The following is a 24,194-nucleotide window of genomic DNA, read 5'->3' as shown; positions in this document are numbered from 1 at the left end:
ATTGGGGAGAAAAACGGGGTAAAAATTACACACAGCAAAATACAAATGAAAAGAAGCAGGCTGGACTCTTTTCTAAATGGTTTTGAGGGATCTTTTGACTCGTTAAAAGTCCATTGAGCACACCAGAACTTTGTTAGTGTGATGTCTGAGTGTGCTGGCCTGAGATGTGCTGGCCTCTGCAGAGGGAGAAGGGTGATGGCTGTGAGACTAAAGCAAAAGAGGAGGAAGAGTAGAAGAGTGGGCACTAATGCGGATGAAGCTCCACTCTGATTGGCTCCTAACCATTTTGGTTCCATCATACACACATTTGGGGCAGGCTGTACTGTCCTGGGAACACACACGCGTACACACACACACACACACACACACACACACACACACACACACACACACACACACACACACACACACACACACACACACACACACACACACACACACCTTATGACAGATGGCTACAGAGAACCACCAGGGCAATATTACAAAGCAGGAAATATGCTGAACTAGGGGAATCTCTCTGCGGCTTCAAGCCAAGCTTGAAGAATACCTACCAAGAAACATTTGCTCCCCATTTAAAAGTTGCATTCTGGAGTTTAGACAAGAAGCAGGAGGCAAGAGGCAAGCGATCAGAGAGCACGCAGGGAATCTGACTTTTCAAAGTGTTTGGGGAGGAAGATAACATTTAATGTACCTTTTCTGATACATTAAAACAACAAATAGGTCTCCAAAAGTGTTCAAAAAATGACATAGTTTACTTTACTCATAGAAAATGCACAAAACATTAATCCAAAAGACTGCATAGTCAATATACTATTATAATATAATATACAGTACATACAGTATACACTGAGTGTACAAAACATTAACAACATCTGCTCTTTCCATGACATAGACTGACCAGGTGAATCCAAGTGAAAGCTATGATCCTTATTGATGTCACCTGTTAAATCCACTTCAATTGTAGATGAAGGGGAGGAGACAGGTTAAACAAGGATTTTAAGCCTTGAGACAATTGAGACATGGATTGTGTATGTGTTCCATTCAGAGGGTGAATGGGGAAGACAAAAGATTTAAGTGCCTTTGAACAGGGTATGGTAGTAGGTGCCAGGCGCACCGGTTTGTGTCAAGAACTGCAACGTTGCTGGGTTTGTCACGCTCAACAGTTTCCTGTGTGTATCAAGAATGACCCACTACCCAATGGACATTCAGCCATCTTGACACAACTGTGGGAACCATTGGAGTCAACATGGGCCAGCACCTTGTAGAGTCTGTTCTGAGGGCAAAAGTGCAACTCAATATTAGGAAGGTGTTCCTAATATTCATATTATTTTCTGATTCCCTTTTGCTCACTCACACTCTCAGACATACACAATCTCTCTCCATTGCATTAGGCCTTACAGTACCTGGCCTACGTACCTGGCCCATGTTGGTCTGAGACACAGGCAGCGGGTGAGGCAGGTTGACCTGGTGAGGGCATCCCCGGGGCCATAGTGTCTGAGCCCTTATTAGGCTGATGGGAGCTAGCAGCCTGGCAGCTGGTACTGGACCTAGAGTTAGCTAACAGCTAGTCTAGCAGACAACTCTCCTCATGCCACCCTAATTAAGAGAAGAAGACTTGACTAACTGCTAATTGAAAGATAATTAGCTGGGGTAACGTGTGTGTGTGTGTGTGTGTGTGTGTGTGTGTGTGTGTGTGTGTGTGTGTGTGTGTTTGTGTATGTGTGTGTTTAACCATGTGGTTAAACACACTCTGAAATGTCATAAGCTACTGTAGGTTTCCATCCAATTGGCGACAATAATACATTTTTCTAACACAAACAACATCAGGCCTGTCGTGACATTTTCTATCCAACATGCACTATACTTATAAAGAAGTGGATGGAAACATGGTTAGTGAATACAAAATTGCAAGAACATATCCCTTTAGGGTCATATGTTAACAGATGGTGTAATTTAGACTATTAAACACAAAAACGATGTTTCAAGTGAGAATTAGGCAGGTCTGATGCCAAAAAAGAAAGGAAATGATTGCCTACTTTATTATTGCCTACCACATTTGTGGTAGTAGTTATATGTAGTTCCAGTAATTAACTACTGAAAACACTACCTAGATTTTAATTAAGTTCAACTACCACTAAGTTACTGTAAAATGTAGTTAAATTAACCCAAGACTAACTGGAACTCTACAATGTATTCTATATTTTCCACTACAGCCTAGGATTCAACCCATAACATGCAGGCTGCAGCAGCCTATTGGCTAACATCAGTGACAAGATTGTGTTTTCCCAAAAAAACTGTACTGACAATTTAACATATCCCTGGGAAGACTGTCTGATTCACATTATATGTATTATTCATCCTATTGACTTCAATGCTGACTGAGACACAGAGAGAGAGAGAGACAGAGGGAGAGAGAGAGCGAGAGATGGAGAGAGCGAGAGAGAGAGAGAGAGAGAGAGAGAGAGAGAGAGAGAGAGAGAGAGAGGGAGAGGGAGAGGGAGAGGGAGAGAGATAGAAAGAAAGAGAGGGGGAGAGAGAGACAGAGAGAGAGGGGGGATAGAGAGAGAGAGAAACAAAAAGCCTTTTTCCTATGTTTATTGTGAACCGGCCAACCAGCCAGAGACACTGAGACAGGTTTGTGACACACAAGTGCTCATCTCTGCACAGGGAGATTGGGAGGCAGAGATAACACAGAGCAGTGAGAGGTTGTAACTGCCGGTGCAGACAAGGCAGCATTCTCTCATAGCCCAACCATTTACAAAAACAGATAAGACTGACTCAATTGATAATATGAAGTCTCAGTTGTGGCACCCTATTCCCTATAAAGTGCATTACTTTTGACCAAGGCCCCATATAAGTAGTGAATTATAAAGGGAATAGGGTGCCATTTGGGACACAAACTGAGTAATATTATGTCTCACGTACGCAAAGACAGAGCCAATTGGGCAAAGGACTCGGTTCTCTCAAGGCACCAGCCGCCTCATCACCAGTCATGTGAATGTGGGAGCTCCTTAGTGAGGGCACTCCTTAGTGTGGTTGGATCCCAAATGCCACCTTATGGGTCCTGGTCAGACGTAGTGCACTATAAAGGGAATAGGGTGCCATTTGGGATGCAACCAAAAGACACTGTCCTCCTTGTTTCCTAACTAACCCTGGCTCCTCGTCCAACCCTTGTTTCCTGGCCCTGGCCCTCCGTTAACATGGTGTTCTCTTACCGGGAGGGCCCCCTAGAGAGAACACACAGCTTCAGCTCCCAGCACACACTGATCTGGGGAGGACACTGTCTCTACCTGTCCCTCTGTCTCTCCCTGATACACTGTCTCTACCTGTCCCACTGTCTCTACCTGTCCCACTGTCTTTACCTGTCCCACTGTCTCTACCTGTCACACTGTCTCTACCTGTCCCACTGTCTCTACCTGACACACTGTCTCTACCTGTCCCTCTGTCTCTCCCTGATACACTGTCTCTACCTGTCCCACTGTCTCTACCTGACACACTGTCTCTACCTGTCCCACTGTCTCTACCCTGACACACTGTCTCTACCTGTCACACTGTCTCTACCTGTCACACTGTCTCTACCTGTCCCACTGTCTCTCCCTGTTACACTGTCTCTACCTGTCCCACTGTCTCTACCTGTCCCACTGTCTCTACCTGACACACTGTCTCTACCTGTCCCACTGTCTCTACCTGACACACTGTCTCTACCTGTCACACTGTCTCTACCTGTCACACTGTCTCTCCCTGTTACACTGTCTCTACCTGTCCCACTGTCTCTACCTGTCCCACCGTCTCTACCTGTCACACGGTCTCTACCTGTCCCACTGTCTCTACCTGTCCAACTGTCTATACCTGTCTTACTGTCTCTACCTGTCCCACTGTCTCTACCTGTCCCACTGTCTCTACATGTCCCACTGTCTCTACATGTCCCACTGTCTCTACCTGTCTTACTGTCTCTACCTGTCCCACTGTCTATACCTGTTCCACTGTTTCTACCTGTCTTACTGTCTCTACCTGTCACACTGTCTCTACCTGTCCCACTGTCTCTCCCTGTTACACTGTCTCTACCTGTCCCACTGTCTCTACCTGTCCCACTGTCTCTACCTATCCCACTGTATCTACCTGTCACACTGTCTCTACCTGTCCCTCTGTCTCTACCTGTCCCACTGTCTCTACCTGTCCCACTGTCTCTACCTGTCACACTGTCTCTACCTGTCACACTGTCTCTACCTGTCCCACTGTCTCTACCTGTCCCACTGTCTCTACCTGTCCCACTGTCTCTAACTGTCACACTGTCTCTAACTGTCACACTGTCTCTACCTGTCCCACTGTCTCTACCTATCCCACTGTCTCTACCTGTCCCACTGTCTCTACCTGTCCCACTGTCTCTACCTATCCCACTGTCTCTACCTGTCCCACTGTCTCTACCTGTCCCACTGTCTCTACCTGTCCCACTGTCTCTACCTATCCCACTGTCTCTACCTGTCCCACTGTCTCTACCTATCCCACTGTCTCTACCTGTCCCACTGTCTCTACCTGTCCCACTGTATCTACCTGTCTTACTGTCTCTACCTGTCCCACTGTCTCTACCTGTCCCACTGTCTCTACCTGTCCCACTGTCTCTACCTGTCCCACTGTCTCTACCTATCCCACTGTATCTACCTGTCCCACTGTATCTACCTGTCACACTGTCTCTACCTGTTACACTGTCTCTACCTGTCCCACTGTCTCTACCTGTCCCACCGTCTCTACCTGTCACACGGTCTCTACCTGTCCCACTGTCTCTACCTGTCCAACTGTCTATACCTGTCTTACTGTCTCTACCTGTCCCACTGTCTCTACCTGTCCCACTGTCTCTACATGTCCCACTGTCTCTACATGTCCCACTGTCTCTACCTGTCTTACTGTCTCTACCTGTCCCACTGTCTATACCTGTCCCACTGTTTCTACCTGTCTTACTGTCTCTACCTGTCACACTGTCTCTACCTGTCCCACTGTCTCTCCCTGTTACACTGTCTCTACCTGTCCCACTGTCTCTACCTGTCCCACTGTCTCTACCTATCCCACTGTATCTACCTGTCACACTGTCTCTACCTGTCCCTCTGTCTCTACCTGTCCCACTGTCTCTACCTGTCCCACTGTCTCTACCTGTCACACTGTCTCTACCTGTCCCACTGTCTCTACCTGTTCCACTGTCTCTACCTGTCCCACTGTCTCTACCTGTCCCACTGTCTCCACCTATCCCACTGTCCCTACCTGTCCCACTGTCTCTACCTATCCCACTGTCTCTACCTGTCCCACTGTCTCTACCTGTCCCACTGTCTCTACCTGTCCCACTGTATCTACCTGTCTTACTGTCTCTACCTATCCCACTGTCTCTACCTGTCCCACTGTCTCTACCTATCCCACTGTCTCTACCTGTCCCACTGTCTCTACCTGTCCCACTGTCTCTACCTGTCCCACTGTCTCTACCTGTCCCACTGTCTCTACCTGTCCCTCTGTCTCTACCTGTCCCACTGTCTCTACCTGTCCCACTGTCTCTACCTGTCCCACTGTCTCTACCTGTCCCACTGTCTCTACCTGTCCCTCTGTCTCTCCCTGTTACACTGTTTCTACCTATGTCTCAGCCCCCAGAACACACAGGGGTAGATACTATCTCTACCTCTAACACTGCTCATAGACCACACTGAGCAGCTACTGCCCAGGAGGACATTGAGTTTGTGTATAGGTAGAGGTACACAGTTATAGAAAACTGAGAGCTGTGAGTCGTGACTGTGCTCTAATTTGAGGTATTGTGGCTGTTCTCACAGACACCTTATCCTGTCTGTAACACATTGGGGCTTCATGGTTAAAGACATGCTCTGGTACTAAGAAAGTATTTTTTAAACCTCCCGCTTTGGGCTGGATGTGTCAATATGTAGTTCATACATGCATAATCTATGAGCAGAATCACTGTCTTACCTCAATTAGCTATGAAATCCCTAGTTTGAAAGCAACTGTTTTCTTGAAGCAGTCCCGCGCCATTACCCCTACGTTGCCCCCAACGTGGGCTAGCCCCCTATCAATTTGTGTTTTTTATCCTATTATCTTCATTCCCTCACATTTGAGTAACAGCTAGCAAGAGGCCTGCCCATCGTTATCCAATGAGGTTGCAGGGCGGGCCCAACAGCTCAGTGGACACAGCAGAGAGAGAGAGAGAGAGGGAGAGAGAGGGAGCAATGACGTGCTGCACATAGCTGCACATATCTGACGTAGTAAGCAATTTTCAGAGACCACTTTTGGCTTGTGAGTGCTACTTTCAGAACTTCTAATTTAACAGTGTCCTTGCGCTGCCCCCAAATGAACCCAGACATGTTGGACCTGAATCAATCAATCAATCAATCACCCCATGCCATCCACGAAAAGCAGGGAGAGACGAGCAGTAGGAAGAGAGGGAGGATGGATATGGAAGTCGGAGTTGATAAGGAGAGGATAGAAGAGACGAGAAAAGAAGAGACTAGAAGAGACCACATGAATTTCACATGTGAAGTATTCCAAAAACACGTTTACATGTGATCACGTGACAACATGTAAAACTTGTAAGTCGCTCTGGATAAGAGCATCTGCTAAATGACTTGAATGTAAATGTAAAACAACGTGATAACATGTGAAGTGTTCCAAAAATACGTTTTCACATGATTTCACATGTGAAATTTCATGTGAAATCATGTTTTCCACGTGAAATCACGTGTTTTTTCTGTAAGGGGAAGAGAAGAGAACAGAACAGAAGAGGAGGCAGGCAGTGTGTGTCTGTCTTGTCAGTATATGGCTATCCTGTCCTGTGTCCTGTGTTAGGATGAAGTGTCCCTGTCACCGTCCCAGCTCTCCCCAAGGGCCAGGCTTGATTAATGTGTCATCCAGCAGCTATGATAGTGGCTAAATACTCCTGGGGACCAACCAGCCTCACCCATGTCCCTTTCACACCTGTCTGTCTGTCCCTGCTAAAAACACCTAGCCTGCCGGAATGCCTGGTTGTGCGTCGCAAATGGCACCCTATTCCCTATATAGTGCACTACTTTTGGTGAGAGCCCTATGGGCCCTGAAAAAAATGTAGTGTATTATATAGGGAATAGGGTGCCAATTGGGACACAGGGTGAGTCTCTCCTCTCCATGCAGCTAAACACTTTCTCTCCCCCATTAAAATCTCCCTCTCTTTCTCCTCTCCTTCCATCTTTCTCCCTCTCCCTCTCTCTCTTTCTCCCTCTCCTTCTCTTACCCCCCCTCTCCCTCTCTCTCTCTCTCTCTCTCTCTCTCTCTTTTTTCTCACTCACTGTTACAAACGATCTTACATCAGCATGGTGTTCACCTTGCCAGGGGGGATACTGTCTCTTAGCAGGAGAGGAGCGATAGAACAAAGGAGAGGGGGCACATATACAGCTTGAACCTCAGCATGACACCCCTGTCTGTTTGCAATGGGCACGTGTGTGTGTGTTTGTGAGTGTCTGTGTGTCTGTGTGTGTGTGTGTGTGTGTGTGTGTGTGTGTGTGTGTGTGTGTCCATGGCCACTGAGGGCAGCTGCAGCAGTGTGTGTGATAAAGCACCAGTGTCTCAGGTAAACGACCAGTAACAGCAGGGGAACCAGGCAGTTGACTTTGGACCTGGGCTTCCTCTTTGTCATCCCCTCTAACACTCACTAACACATTGTTTCTCTCCACCACTTCCCTTAGCTAGCAGAGTCACAATACTTGTACGTGAGTCACTATCTTGCTGGTTAAGAGCCATGATTATGACATTTTTCATATCAATCAAAACAATTAATTTAGCTAATCTCAGTTCCAGGTCAAAGGAATTGCACATATGTTCTGAAATAATTCTAGGATTATAATTACTATGCAATTACATTTACTTTTACAGACTCACACACGTCCTGAACATTAACCACTTTATGACCATAACCTGGTGACCAGATACATCATCTTATCCATCTTAGCTTTGCCAATTGTTGTGCTTATACCATAGCAAGCTGTCCATATAGATGACCATCTTTCTGCTGCTTACACCTAACCAGGCTATGTTTTCCCTTCTCGGAACAAAGGTACTTAGACTGCACCCTGCATCATCATCATCATCATCCACATACACAGACACACAGACACAGACATACACACACAAACACACACACACACACACACACACACACACCACCTCCAGCCAGCCAGGCAGTTCAGCCACCCAGCCAAGGTCAATTGCCTTTCCCCTTCTCATTCAGTGCTTAATGTACCTTTCCACCCAGGCAGGGAGACAGGGCTGCACTATTTCTGCTCTGCTGCAAGGTGACTGCTTGGTGCTTACACGCACACACACACACGCACACACACACACACCGGAGCCACAGTCGGGTGACAGGCAGAATTTCCACAGGCACCAGTGGCCCCGCTGGCTGTGGAGGCTGGCACAGAATGTTGTTTGTGTGTGTGTGTGTGTGTGTGTGTGTGTGTGTATGTGTGTGTGTGTGTTTATGCGTGTGCAGCTGAGGCTGGCTGTCCTGGCACACATTGACACAGAGCGACACAGGGTTCACAGCCCTCTAAACTCAGGGCCATGGGAGATGCTGAACAATAGAGCTGTTGACCACGCATGCTATTTCTGTCACTGCCTGCCTCTCAGACTCTCTCTGAGAGATCACTCCGTTTCCCTGACTTTCTCTTTCACTCTCTCTCTCTCTCTGTCTCTCTGAGCGATCATTCCATTTCCCTGACTTTCTCTCTCTCTCACTCTCTCTCTCGGAGCGATCACTCCCTTTCCCTGACTCTCTCTTGCTCTCTGAGCGATCACTCGGTTTCCCTGACTCTCTTACCATTTCACTTTCTCCTTCACCCCATCTCTCTCTCCCTTTCTCTCTTCCTCTCTCTCACACACTCTCTCTCTCATTCTCTCTCTCTCTTCGCTTTCTCCTTCACCTCATCCCACTCTCTCTCTCTCTCTCTTTCTCTCTCTCCGCTTTCTCCTTCACCTCATCCCACTCTCTCACCCTCTATTTCTCTACTATCCCTTTTCTGATTTATCTTCCCCTCTTTCTCTCATTCTATTACTCTGCATCCCATTCCCTCTAGAATCTCTGAAATCACTTTCAATCCCTCCCTTTATCGTCCTCTCTCTCTCTCACCTCTCGCTGTGTACATTCCCACACTCCCTGATGCCTCCTTACAGCTTCCACCACTGACTGCAAACTCATTTATTACAGGTCACAAACGCAAGTGGTTCATTTAAAGGGACGCATCGCCCCAAACCCCTGAAGCACAATGAATAATCTACCTGCAGTAAAAGAGCACAAACACAACTCTGAGAGAGAGGGAGAGAGAGAGAGAGAGAGAGAGAGAGAGAGGGAGAGGGAGAGGGAGAGGGAGAGGGAGAGGGAGAGGGAGAGGGAGAGGGAGAGGGAGAGGGAGAGGGAGAGGGAGAGAGAGGGAGAGGGAGAGAGAGGGAGAGGGAGAGAGAGAGAGAGAGAGGGAGAGAGCGTTAGAGAAAGAGAGAGTTAGAGAGACAGAGAGTTAGAGAGAGAAAATGAGAGAAAGAGAGAGAGAATGAAAGAGAGAGTGAGAGAGAGTGAAAGAAAGAGAAAGAAAAGAGAGTAGAGGAGAGGCACAAACAAAAAAGCATTTTCCTATGTTAGGTTTTCTCTGTTTGGCTGTGCATGCTGACACATTAAAAGCAGCTTTATCTTAACTGACCGTGCAGAATTACACATCGCTGCCTTGTTGTTCTACTTATTCATGCACACACAAATCAGCGAAATCAAGATTAAGCTTTAAGTGAGCGTTCCAGCTGTCCTGAAGCGGTCAATATCACTCAAAGCCCCTGCTGTAATTACATTGTAAATGCAGATTAGCTATGAATATTTTAAACAGGGATTACTAAAAGAGAAAAAGAAAGAAGAGAGAAAGAAAAAAACAAGAGAGAAATTAGCCCTTTAGCGCCCCCGCAACACGAAACACATGAAACACTCTTCAGAAGGTGGAGCGGAGCGTGAGCTGCTTCCATGGTTAGGTTTACCAACCTATTATTATTATTTGATTTGTTCCCCACTATTATTAAGGAGCCAAGGAAGACGAGAGTGAGGGAGAGCAGGAGAGAGAAAATAAAAAGTAGAGAATAAAACAAATCACCCCCTGACTTGTCAGACACTTCAGAGGGAATAACAAGGTTGAGAGAGTCCAGAACTTATTAAGGTAACAATTATCTGAACATTTAACTCTAAACATTGTGGTAATGAGTGCATCTTAGAGGAGATTAGCCATATTTCCATTGTCATTCTAATTATTTCCTCTTTTGTGAAGCACACAAAGAAAACAATGGATAAAAGTGTGGGGGAAGTACTGTATAGACGAGTGCAACAGTCAAAGAAAGAGAAAGAGGGAAAAAGATTGTGGATTACCAGAGTTGATGCTGTCAATCCCCATTGAGGCTTCACCCCTCCTCCTCCTCCCCCTCCCCTCCTCCACTCTGTCTCCTCCCCTCTCCCCCCTGGTCCTCCCTCCTTCCAGCCCTCCTGTCAGTTTAAACCTTCACAACACACTCGTCAAAAGGCCATTCACTGCGCCAACCCTCCTAACTGCAGCCTGACAGACATACTCTCAGCCTCTGGTGCACACACACACACACACACACACACACACACACACACATACACATACACTAGATAGATGCACTTGGAAGGATCTAGACATTTTTATTGTTCCTGCTCGTTTGAATAAATCTCTGTTTTTGAAAGATGGGTCATAACACTAAATGTACTGAACATGTCATAGACACCGAGAGACAGAGAGAAGACGATGTTTACCATTGCAGAGCAGAGCAGAGCAGGGTGGTGCAATGCAGGCCTGCAAGCTAGTGGTATGGGCTAAGAGCTAATTGATAGTTGCCGTACTGTACATGACATTTGGTTTATTCAGCTGCTATACTCTCTGTCTGTAAGCCAGTGTACTGTAAGGAGTATTTTCCCAAAAATTCCCAGGTTTTCCAGAACAGGAGGGAATAATACTCTACTCAGCAAATTGGATGTAGTCTATCACAGTGCCATCTGTTTTGTCACCAAAGCCCCATATACTACCCACCACTGTGACCTGTACGCTCTTGTTGGCTGGTCCTCACTACATATTCGTCGCCAAACCCACTGGGTCCAGGCCATCTATAAATCACTGCTAGGCAAATCCCCGCCTTATCTTAGCTCATTGGTCACCATAGCAACACCCACCCGTAGTATGCGCTCCAGCAGGTATATCTCACTGGTCATCCCCAAAGCCAACACCTCCTTTGGCCGCCATTCCTTTCAGTTCTCTGCTGCCAATGACTGGAACGAATTGCAAAAATCTCTGAAGCTGGAGACACTTATCTCCCTCACTAACTTTAAGCATCAGTTGTCAGAGCACCTTACCGATCACTGCACCTGTACACAGCCCATCTGAAATTAGCCCACCCAACTACCTCATCCCCATATTGTTATTAATTTTGCTCATTTGCACCCCAGTATCTCTATTTGCACATCATCTCTTGCACATCTATCATTCCAGTGTTAATACTAATTGTAATTATTTTGCACTATAGCCTATTTATTGCCTTACCTCCATAACTTGCTAAATTTGCACACACTGTATATATGTTTTCTGTTGTATTTTTGACTTTATGTTTTATTTTACCCCATATGTAACTCTGTGTTGTTGTTTTTATCGCACTGATTTGCTTTATCTTGACCAGGTCGCAGTTGTAAATGAGAACTTGTTCTCAACTGGCTTACCTGGTTAAATAAAGTTGAAATTAAAAAATTTAAAAAATAAAAATAAGCAGAAAATATGGAATCATCCAGCCAGGATTTCTGGAAAACCTGGGATTTTGGGGAAAGTTTGTTTTGCAACCGTTGTACTGTATGACAGCGGTATAGGATGTGTCAGTGCTGTATGTGTGTAGGATGTGACAGTACTGTTGGCTTCTCTCAGTGGGAGGGCTTCCCCCATAATACATTAGACATCCTAATTAAAAAAAGAAGAATTGATTCCACCACCGAGACCAAATTCTACTAGAAATCCATCTTGGCAAACATGTGCTGATGTAATTTACATTTTCCCTCAAATAATTATTCTCTGTAAAGAGAAGAAGATGAGGATACTTGACTTGAGACACACACACACACACACACACACACACACACACACACACACACACACACACAGATTCAGAAAAGGGGAAAGAGCTTGGGCAGTATTCTTGGCTCTCAGCCCATACTTAGACACCCCGCAGTTAGTGTAAATTGTAATTCCTACACAAAGCAAGCTGGCACACTAAGACTACTGGCCATGTTGTGAGCATGTACCGGGGTAAATAATGAAGTAAAACAAGAATAAAAACAAGATTGACTTTCAAAGAGAGGAGAGTGGAACTACTGAGACCATAGATAGAGCATTATAAAAAAGAACATGAGAGAGAGAGAGAGAGAGAGAGAGAGAGAGAGAGAGAGAGAGAGAGAGAGAGAGAGAGAGAGAGAGAGAGAGAGAGAGAGAGAGAGAGAGAGAGAGAGAGAGAGAGAGAGAGATGGAAAGAGAGGAGGGAAAGAGAGAGATGGAGGAAGAGAGGCACAGAGGCAGAGACACACAGAAAGAGAGAGAGAGAGAGAGAGAGAGAGAGAGAGAGAGATAGAAAGAAAGAAAGAAAGAAAGAAAGAGAGAGAGAGAGAGAGATAAGAGGAGAGAAACAGAGAAACAGAGTCAAAAAGGCTGCGAAAAAAAAGAGGGGAACTCACAAGGCCTAATCAGAAGCACAGTAGTCTATTTGTCTCATGTAGCAGACTTAGCCGCAATCACACATTCATGATTCGCAATCTCATGTGCAGTGGTAGGCCTAGGCTACAAGTGATGAATTACCTACATGTGATGAATTACCGTCCAAATAAAGCGCTGTGGACCTCAGGCTTGGATGGTGCTCAGAATTCTATCACGAAATTATCATACAGCAGCTAGACGCCCATCCTTGTGCGTCTAGCTGCTGCACACGCGATATATGAGTGTATAGGGTGATGCAAAGATTAGGTAGGCTACTGTATGTGCAGTACCAGTCAAACATTTTGACACACCTACTCATTCAAGAGTTTTTCTTTATTTTTACTGTTTTCTACATTGTAGAATAATAGTGAAGACATCAAAACTATGAAATAACACATTTGGAATCATGTAGTAACCAAAAAAGTGTTAAACAAATCAACATATATTTTATATTTCAGATTCTTCAAATAGCCACTCTTTGCCTTGATGACAGCTTTGCACACTCTTGGCATTCTCTCAACCAGCTTCTTCTGGAATGCTTTTCCAACAGTCTTGAAGGAGTTCCCACATATGCTGAGCACTTGTTGGCTGCTTTTCCTTCACTCTGCCGTCTGACTCATCCCAAACCATCTCAATTGGGTTGAGGTCGGGGGATTGTGGAGGCCAGGTCATCTGATGCAGCACTCCATCACTCTCCTTCTTTGTCAAATAGCCCTTACACAGCCTGGAGGTGTGTTGGGTCATTGTCCTGTTGAAAAACAAACGATAGTCCCACTCAAAACATTATATCTATGCCCTATCCCTCCCCCCTTTAGAAGCCACCGTACTCACACACACACACACACACACAGACACACACACACACCAATATATCCTGGTGTCACTGTTCTTACTGCTCTCTTCAGCAGAGAGAGGACATTGTTGTTTTGTGTATTGCATGTACCTCATCTGATTGAGACACAACTCAAGGGGCAGAGAGCAGCTAGCGCAGAGCGCTTCACGAGCAGCCCGCTAGTCTGCCTTCACTGGGCTACGGAGGGGATCGCCTGTCAATCAAAGCTCACTATTCTTCCAGCTGAGTGCCAGAGACACAGAGGTCACCATCTTTATAGCCAAAGATTTTTAGAGGAATGAATAAGAGGGTCTTTGTGTGACGTGGTGTATTGCTGTGTGGGCAGAAAATGACACCATTCTTTTTTGCTTTGATAGAAAAACATGGAGGGGAACATATGTAATACAAGTGACGTCATTCAGAAACTGTGAAAGCCACAAGCCAAATACATTCCCATTCTTTGCTGTCCAGTCTCCCTGCTTGAGTCAGTAGGACCATGTAAACATTTAGATGTACTGTGTACTCAAGATTGGCGTAATAAGAAATAACAACCAAATGTCAACCAAACAACTTGTCCTTGTCATTTCATCTACTGTATTCTCTGTTTGTGGGGATACTCAGTGTAAAAGGGACTGGTCATATGGTTTATCAACATTGCTACTTGGTTGTATATTGGTGATATGGCCACTATGACCCAATGTCAGAATATTGACACTATATGAACCAAAGGCATCTTAATGCCAGACATTAAAACATGAAAACTCGAAATTACCTTAATGTAGTGTACTAAATGTACATTAATTACAATGATATAGCTTTTCATGCATAGCACAACCAAAATAGCCGGGGGATATAGGCCTAGGCAAACATAAAATATGAATCATGAAAAATTATCTAAACATCCAAGCAGAGACTGCACTCCATTTCCCTTGATAAAGCTCAAAATTAAATTGGAGTATTTTTTGCAATTCAATAAATATTAATAGGACTCAGACTCATTTTTACCTACTTTGATGGCAATTTCACTTATTTCAAAGCAAGCAAAAACAAACAGCATCTGAAGGGGAGCAAAAAGGGCATCTGAAATGGCAACCTAGTCTAGTCCCTTGTCACGCAGCTGATCTCTTACAAGTAGGCCTACAATGTTGCCAACGACTAAAACAACTTCATGTAAATATGATTGCAGCAATGGATTTGATTGGATTGATTTTTTTATCACCTGTAAAAAGGTAAATAAATGTATGACCATTAATTTGGTTTTGGCGCCAAACCTTGTGTTTGCGGCTACACACTATTTAGGCCTACCTTTTCACTCATGAATTTGTTAAAGAAAATCATAGACCTTAAAGGCGCTGCATGGTCAATCCAACGTCTGCATTGGCCGTGCAGCATTTACGGTGATATGGCCTCTGCAAAAGTCAGGGCATTCATACTTCTTGCGCTTCGTGGAGCAGCGCAGAGCTGTTGTGAAGGAAGTTGTCAAGGAAGTGAGTTTGTGTTTATACAGGACCTCCCGCCCCCACCTACCGTCAACCAATCATGTCAATGCGAAGCTATACGGAGCCCTCCGCATTGATACAACATTTGGGAGGTGCACAGTGATGCGTTACGGAGCTCAATTTGGCCTCTGCGTGCCTGAGGAGCCTCCACAATTGAGTCACACACTCTATTCTGAGCCTACGACCACATTTTGGATCAAGCATAAATTCGCTTTAACTAGGGCCAACAAATTGAGCATGTTTAGGAAGCAACGCTAAAGTTAGCTAAAGAAAGCTATATAAATGTAAATGCTTAGGCTTACTTTGTTTGTCCTCTTAATTGTAGAAATCATTTGTGTTTCCTGGTTGGAGATTGTGACCATAGACATTAAAACCAGTACAAAGTGATAGCGCTGATGTCATCCACGTATTCCTATGGAAAACTCCCGATGGCCCATGAAGCTGGAAGTATTTGAAATTGAAGCACGCCATATTGCTGAATGGGGCTGAAATGCACCAGTAAATCGCTAAGGATCATGGTGAAAGTGGCCTGTAACTAGAAAAGGATCATGGTGATGTAGGTAGTCGTTTTCATACTGCCTGAGAGAGTCAACCTTAATGTCTATGGCAATGGTTCTCGATTCTGGTCCTGGGGTCCCAAAGGGGTGCACATTTTTGTTTTTGCCCTACCACTACACACCTGAGTCAAATCATCAAAGCCTGATGACGAGTTGATGATTTGAATCAGGTGTGTAGTGCTAGGGTAAAAACAAACATGTGCACCCCTTTGCGTCCCGAGGACCAGGACTGAGAACCACTGGTCTATGGCATGAAGGTAAGAGCCTCCTCATAGCCTTGCAGCCCGTGATTGGTCTGTTTCAGCACGTGGTCCTGTGTGAAGACAAATGTAGTAGTCATAATGGTTCACTATTTAATTAAATAGCCTATCTTGATTTGTAGCAAACTTTAAAAGAATTCACCATGGGGATCGAACTTGATCATAATAAACTAATTTTAGAGCCCAAAACGGGCGTCTAAAAAAATATGTGGGGCCGTTCTGGTTAATCATAATTTCCATAGGCTTTCTAGGGCATACCAGGGCTTTTGGCACCACTAGGTTGCTATGCAGTAGCGACAAGCAGAACTTGTGACTTCACACTCCAAACCGGATACTGGGGGCCTGATTGTGACAAGCAAATGGAGGTGAGAGTGCCATGTTTAACTGTGTTGTTGCACATACCCACCTGTTGATTGGTTGATTTCCATGACGAAATGCATCATGGGTAAAGGTATTTCAACCCTTATTTTCTGACACAGCCATTTGGCCTGACAGGGGACAGTCATATTATGAGCCCTGGTCAAGTCTGTGCTTTTCAGTAACATTGCTCTTCGTCATGTTTGTTGTTTTGTAAATACTGTGAGTAGGCTAGGCCTACGTTTGGCACCTTGAAATTCCCACCTTGCAAATAAAAGCCTTCACGATGGCCTATCTGCCTACCTCACATCCCTATATAGCCTACTTTTGACCAGAGCCCTACCTCTATAGAGTGCCGTTTCGGACGCAGCCAAACATATCTGGAGACTGTAACCGCCCTCTGTAAAGGTCCTATAGTGCGTTATACCATAGGTGCAGCTGTGGGACATTGGGACACCCAGAGGCACACATGGCAAAGGTGAAGTCTGTTAGGGTTAGAGAATAAGTTTTATGTCCAGAAGTCTGAAATTAATATATTTCCAGATTATGGTTGGGGGGCATATAAAGAGCAACATATTTGAAGATCAGCAGGCTCTGATGTTTTTTGGGCTAAAATATAGACATCAAGAAAGGTCTTGAACCCTTCGTCGGGAGAGGTTGTGTTTTCTCTAGCAGGAGGTAAGCTTGGCTTCTCATATGGTGTTGAGTAAAGCTTAAACCATGTATTTAGATCGTAGGTAGGTAGTTTATTTAGGTTGTTAGTTAGGTAGTTATTGTAGGTTTCTGTAGGCAATTATTTTAGGTAAGTATTGTTTACGTATTGTTTAAGTATTGTTACTGCGGAGCCCGGTGAAGCACGAGGCTAGCTAGCTAGCGGGTAGCTACTGGTAACGTTTATTGGTAATTATCTGTTTAGTGCAATGGTGGAGAGTGGTTTCCAATGTTAATGTGCTAGCTAATGTGCTAGCTAGCCAACGTTTAATTTTTTGCTGCGTTATGAAAGGAACTAGACACGGACATGAATTATCTGTTTAGTGTGTTAACACACTCTTGGTATGCTAGCTAGCTAGCGGGTAGCTACTGGTAACGTTTATTGGTAATTATCTGTTTAGTGCAACGGTGGAGAGTTGTTTCCAATGTTAATGTGCTAGCTAGCCAACATTTAATTTTTGCTGCGTTACGAAAGCAACTAGACACGGACATGAATTATCTGTTTAGTGTGTTAACACACTCTTGGTAGTTTGTTGTAACCAAGTATTGGTGCTAAACTGTGTGTTATTGGATGCTAGCATGCTAGTTAGCTATGGCGTCATAGCTAGGCATCGTGGGCTGTTGTGGGTAGTTACTGTGGGTTGGCATTGTTTTTTGGCGGTGCCGGGGGTAGCACGAAGCTAGCTAGCTAGCCGTTCTTCAAACAAGGTCAACACAGTGGCCATTGCTAGCTAGCCAACAGACACGGACACGAATTATCTGCTTAGTGTGTTAACACACTATTGGTGGTTTGTTGTGACCAAGTGTTGGTGCTAAACTGTGTGTTTTTGGATGCTAGCATGCTAGTTAGCTATGGTGTCATAGTTAGCTAGCTGAATAAAGTGGGTTGAGTCTATTCCTTTAAACATTGAACCGCTGTGGTTCACAACAATTCTGATTTCTAAAGGTGGAAGTTGGTAGAGTTTTTGTTCGGGTGGTTCAGTGAAACAATTATAGTTTCTGAGGTAGAAGTTTTTGGTGAGGGAGAAACTGCTCTCTACTCTCCCAGATGTTTAGTTCATTTCATTCCGATCTCCTCTGCATTATTGTAGCCATTTGCTACAGCCTGTCAACTATGCCTCTGCCTATCCCTGTTCTCTCCTCTCTGCACAGGCTACACAAACGCCCCACACCGCGTGGCTGCTGCCTCTCTAACCTGGTGGTCCCTGCACGCACCCCACACCTGGAGTTCCAGGTCTCAGGCAGCCTCTGGAACTGCCGTTCTGCTGCCAACAAAGCTGACTTCATCCCAGCCTATGCTAATCTCCAGTCCCTCGACTTCCTGGCGCTGACGGAAACATGGATTACCACTGAAAACACTGCTACTCCTACTGCTCTCTCCTCGTCTGACCATGTGTTCTCGCATACCCCGAGAGCATCTGGTCAGAGGGGTGGTGGCACAGGAATCCTCATCTCTCCCAAGTGGACATTCTCAATTTTTCCCCTAACCCATCTGTCTATCTCCTCATTTGAATTCCATGCTGTCACAGTCACTAGCCCATTTAAGCTTAATATCCTTGTCATCTATCGCCCTCCAGGTTCCCTTGGAGAGTTCATCAATGAGCTTGACGCCTTGATAAGTTGCTTTCCTGAGGATGGCTCACCCCTCACAGTTTTGGGGGATTTCAACCTCCCTATGTCCACATTTGACTCATTTCTCTCTGCCTCCTTCTTTCCACTCCTCTCCTCTTTTGACCTCACCCTCTCACCGTCCCCCCCTACTCACAAGGCAGGCAATACGCTTGACCTCATCTTTACTAGATGCTGCTCTTCTACTAATCTCACTGCAACTCCCCTCCATGTCTCCGACCACTACTTTGTTTCCTTTTCTCTCTCGCTCTCCTCCCACACTACTCACTCTGCCCCTACACAGATGGTAATGCGCCGCAGCAACCTTCGCTCTCTCTCTCCCACTACTCTCTCCTCTTCCATCCTATCATCTCTTCCCTCTGCTCAATCCTTCTCCCTCCAATCTCCTGATTCTGCCTCCTCAACCCTCCTCTCCTCCCTTTCTGCATCCTTTGACTCTCTGTGTCCCCTATCCTCCCGGCCGGCTCGGTCCTCCCCTCCAGCTCCGTGGCTTGATGACTCATTGCGAGCTCACAGAACAGAGCTCCGGGCAGCGGAGCGGAAATGGAAGAAAACTAAACTCCCTGCCGACCTGGCATCTTTTCACTCCCTCCTCTCTACATTTTCTTCATCTGTTTCTGCTGCTAAGGCCACTTTCTACCACTCTAAATTCCAAGCATCTGCCTCTAACCCTAGGAAGCTCTTTGCCACATTTTCCTCTCTGCTGAATCCTCTCCACCCTCTCCGAGCTGGGCATCTCCGGCGCGGCTCACTCCTGGATTGCGTCCTACCTGACCGGTCGCTCCTACCAAGTGGCGTGGCGAGAAGCTGTCTCCGCACCACGTGCTCTCACCACTGGTGTCCCCCAGGGCTCAGTTCTAGGCCCTCTCCTTTTCTCCCTATACACCAAGTCACTTGGCTCTGTCATATCCTCACATGGCCTCTCCTATCATTGCTACGCTGACGATACACAACTAATCTTCTCCTTTCCCCCTTCTGATAACCAGGTGGCGAATCGCATCTCTGCATGTCTGGCAGACATATCAGTATGGATGACGGATCACCACCTCAAGCTGAACCCTGGCAAGACGGAGCTGCTCTTCCTCCCGGGGAAGGACTGCCCGTTCCATGATCTCGCCATCACGGTTGACAACTCCGCTGTGTCCTCCTCACAGAGTGCGAAGAGCCTAGGCGTGACCCTGGACAACACCCTGTCGTTCTCCGCCAACATCAAGGCGGTGACCCGCTCCTGCAGGTTCATGCTCTACAACATCCGGAGAGTACGACCCTGCCTTACACAGGAAGCGGCACAGGTCCTAATCCAGGCACTTGTCATCTCCCGTCTGGACTACTGCAACTCGCTGTTGGCTGGCCTCCCTGCCTGTGCCATTAAACCCCTACAACTCATCCAGAATGCCGCAGCCCGTCTGGTGTTCAACCTTCCCAAGTTCTCTCACGTCACCCCCCTCCTCCGCACACTCCACTGGCTTCCAGTTGAAGCTCGCATCCGCTACAAGACCATGGTGCTTGCCTATGGAGCAGTGAGGGGAACGGCACCTCTGTACCTTCGGGCTCTGATCAGTCCCTACACCCAATCGAGGGCATTGCGTTCATCCACCTCTGGCCTGCTGGCTCCCCTTCCTCTGCGGAAGCATAGTTCCCGCTCAGCCCAGTCAAAACTGTTCGCTGCTCTGGCACCCCAATGGTGGAACAAGCTCCCTCACGACGCCAGGACAGCGGAGTCACTCACCACCTTCCGGAGACATTTGAAACCCCACCTCTTTAAGGAATACCTGGGATAGGATAAAGTAATCCTTCTACCCCCCCCCCCAGTGGTTATCCCACTGGCTATAGGGTGAACGCACCAATTTGTGAGTCGCTCTGGATAAGAGCGTCTGCTAAATGACGTAAATGTGCCCTTGAGCAAGGCACTTAACCCTAATTGCTCCTGTAAGTCGCTCTGGATAAGAGCGTCTGCTAAATGACTAAAATGTAAATGTAAATGTAAGTCAAGTGCTGAGGTAAGCCTCTCTCTCTCGCCTGTCCCTCTTGCCTGTCCAACATCATACACAGGCAAGGTCTACTCCTACTACACACACACAAACTGGACGCAAGCGCATGCATGCAAATGTAACCACGCAGACATGCAAACTGAATAGACAATGACACACACACACACACACAGTGGTAGGCTATCTACTGAATGAATTGTTACAGTATAAAAAAAATCCACTGTCTCCAGCCTTGAGAGACAATATTTGGGTTTCATTTCTGGGATCATGATCCTGATGTTTCTCCTTCTCTGTGTCCCATCTTCTCTGTGAGGGGATTTAATCCAAAGTAAGCCGATTAACACTGATATTTATATTCTTCCACCACCATGCAACCATTTTATGTGAACTTCTAAATGTCACAATACTGCTTGATTTAAATCCACAGCCCACTGCAACTTGACAGGATAGATATCTCTTCTTTATGTCAGGCAGGATGTTGGATTTATTTGACTGAGACTGAACTGCATAAGAATATGGCATTGTGGATAACAATGCTCTCAGCAAATTGCAGCAGCTGGAGCATTAAATATATAGAAGCGCAATTGCCATAGGCCTGCAACCTCTGTCCAATACAGAAAATAACATAAATAATCAATCAAATGTAATTGCCTGGCAGGCTGGAGTCGCGACACACGCTAGGCAAAATTACTACACATGTTGATTACAATATTTGATTGTTATAATAGGCCTAATATTTTAATAATTACTAATATGGAAGATAACATTTTACAAGATCTCGGACTAATCAACTAAACGGGTCTTATCAGGAATGCAGCGGACAGTTTATTTCTTCCCTTCCTGTTCCCTGTTCCCTTCTCTTTGTTTAGTAGGCAATTCAATCAACGTCTTGTCGCCCTGGGGCAGCGCGAGTGCGCTTTATTGCACGTTTAGCTTTGAACAAACCGCATAACAGAGTGGTGCTATGGTGGATTGGTTACTTAGAATATGGGATGTTTCGATATTAAGCGAGAGTTGAAAAGACCAGCTGCTGTGTATATGCTACCTACTGGACAGAGACAGAAACCCTACACCCAGTGCACTTGCTGACGGGAATAAACACCTGCCAAATACTGTATGTTATACAATATAACAACCTTTTTGTTTTTAAAGAGTGTATAAATCCGTCATAGTAGAACTTGAACGGAAAAACACGCTGAAATATAGTGTGTGTGTATGTGTGTGTGTTTGTGTGTGCGTGTGTGTGTGTGTGTGTGTGCGTCTGTCTGTGTGTGTGTGCGTGCGTCTCTGTGTGTGTGTCTGTCTGTGTGTGTGTGTGTGTGTGTGTGTGTGTGTGTGTGTGTGTGTGTGTGTGTGTGTGTGTGTGTGTGTGTGTGTGCTCTCAGTCCGTTCGCTGGCGCAGAGCGTTTCTCTCCGGTTCATACTATATAGGCTACCACCATTTGGAAAGCTGCACTGCTCCAAGCACGGCGCACCAATGTGAGCGATGTGTTAAAAATATGAACATAGTAAAATGTATCTAGTATTGTAGGTTTGAGACGAGTCATAACCTCGTTAGGACAGCACTCAACTAGCCTTCTTGCTTTACTATAGGCTAGGATATATTATACTATTATGCCTACAACTAGCCTAAAACTAACTGATAATAATACTAGGCTAATAATAATAATAATAATAATAATAATAATAATAATAATAATAATAATAATAAAGGCCTATTATTAGTCTAATAATAATAATAACCGGCTATTGTTATTACCTATGAGTAGAAAGTTAATAGATAGGTGAATTCAAATAACAAATGTGCCCTTTCAAAGTGACAAAAGTACCTGGACTTGTAAACCAAAGCCAACTAAACACGTTTTTTATTTACCGGAATCGAATGTTCTCTAAGAAAACAAACACATACACACACACACACACACACACAGACAGACGGACGGACCAATGCCCACTACAAATGCCCACCACCCACTCTCACAGCGCGACGGACGACGAAAGATGAGAGTAAAGAAGTAGCAGGAGCCAGGAGGCTATTGTGGACTTGGTCTCAGTCTCAGTGCTGTGATGTCCACTGTTTGTCCAAGCCAAAGGACACGTGTGTCGAAATTCAATGCTCCTTATTTTCTAACAAATGTAACAGTGCCGCTCTCTGTCTGTGCCTGTGCTCCAGGCTGAGAGCAGAAACATTGTTGAGATTCCTCCAATTTCATTAAAGAGAAATACATAGGGAATTCAGAAATTCTACAAGAGCCAAACACACATTTCACTCTTTCATTTCGGATGGTTTGTCATTGTGGCGATAGAATAACCTAGTAGCCTAGCTAATAAATGCTGATATTTCTCAATACGACCTCGTTGGCTTAGAGGAGGCGCGTATGGGCTACTTTAGGCTACTCTTCAATGTTCTTAGATAGAGCCAGGGTGATTTTTATAGCAGATATGAACGGAAATCAACATAGACGGTATAGATAATTTGAAGGACAACCTGGAGAGTTTGTAAACAAAACGGCCAAATATGTGGGGACTGTTTGAAGAGGCATACAAAACAACCCTTGTTCAGTGCGCAGCGCGCAGACACTTGTGACAAGTGTAGCCACAAACCCGTTGCGCTGTGCACCAGCCAGCCAGACACCGAACTGTCACTCACCTGCTTGTGAAGAGATCCTCCGAAACAGCGCAGAAGTGAGCAGAAAGCCCAAGAAACACAGAACCGATGCTAGTAGCTTCATTTTCAGGGGTTCGCAGTAACTCCTTTGATTCACATGTCCAGAAGCAAAATCCCTTTCGGCTTGAAAATATGAAAATGTAGAAGCTTGTGTCAGTTTGCAGATAGGTGATTGATTCAGGTTAGTAGTAGGCTAATTAGTCCAACTCGGTCTTCTTCTTCTCCTTGTCTGGTTTATGCCTAGTGAATAAATGTGAATAAAAGTTCAAACAGATTGAAGGTAGCGTAGGTTCCAAGGTAGCGCTTTGATATGGCTTGTCAAAAATAGTAAAGCAATGCTCATGCCATTCATTACTCTCTCGGAGTTGGATACGGTACTAAGCGACTGCGCGCAATCTAGAGACACACCCCCTTGCAAGTCTGTCTCCTCCCACAATCAACAGGATTGGTCGAAGGTAGCGCTGATTGATTTAAGCCCTCCTCCTAGAACCAGGGCTTTTTAATGTTGCCAAAATCCTTGAATTTGTTGCGTAGGTCCCTTGCAACTGTCTAAGTCTACAAAATAATATTGCCTGTCAAAAATGATGCGTTATAGGCTTACCTGTTTTGGGAGACCAAAATGTAAGCACAATATGCTACTCTAGCATTTATTCTTATCACTTAAAATGTCTTTAAATTGTAGACTATCATTACATTTCTAGAGACATATGTCTAAATTAGTCTGGAACCAACAGGACCATGAACAGCTTCTACCCCTTAACCATAAAACTGCTAAATAGTTAGTTCAAGATGCACTATGCAGAAATCGCTCTGCCATTTCCTGGTTGCTTAAATGATAAAAATTAACCTAATTTCAGTTTATGTGACAAAACAAGCAACTATAGTGTAGAGAATCATTGTAC

The 24,194-nt window shown here is 45.3% G+C and overlaps 1 protein-coding gene across 1 annotated transcript in view; it reads right to left on the bottom strand.

Moving 5' to 3' along the window:
* Positions 1–23,649, bottom strand: part of erbb4b (erb-b2 receptor tyrosine kinase 4b) — a 423,779-nt gene extending 400,130 nt beyond the window's left edge. The window contains exon 1 of the mRNA XM_084179659.1: positions 23,275–23,649. Within this exon, the coding sequence (XP_084035785.1) occupies positions 23,275–23,356 (82 nt within the window). The 5' untranslated portion in view covers positions 23,357–23,649. The remainder of the gene's footprint in view (positions 1–23,274) is intronic.
* Positions 23,650–24,194: the final 545 nt, after the last annotated feature.

Source organism: Coregonus lavaretus (genome assembly GCF_964263955.1).
Source record: "Coregonus lavaretus genome assembly, chromosome: 16".
Lineage (NCBI taxonomy): Eukaryota > Metazoa > Chordata > Actinopteri > Salmoniformes > Salmonidae > Coregonus > Coregonus lavaretus.
Note: the sequence above shows the minus strand (reverse complement) of the source record. Positions and strands in the feature narration are given on the sequence as shown.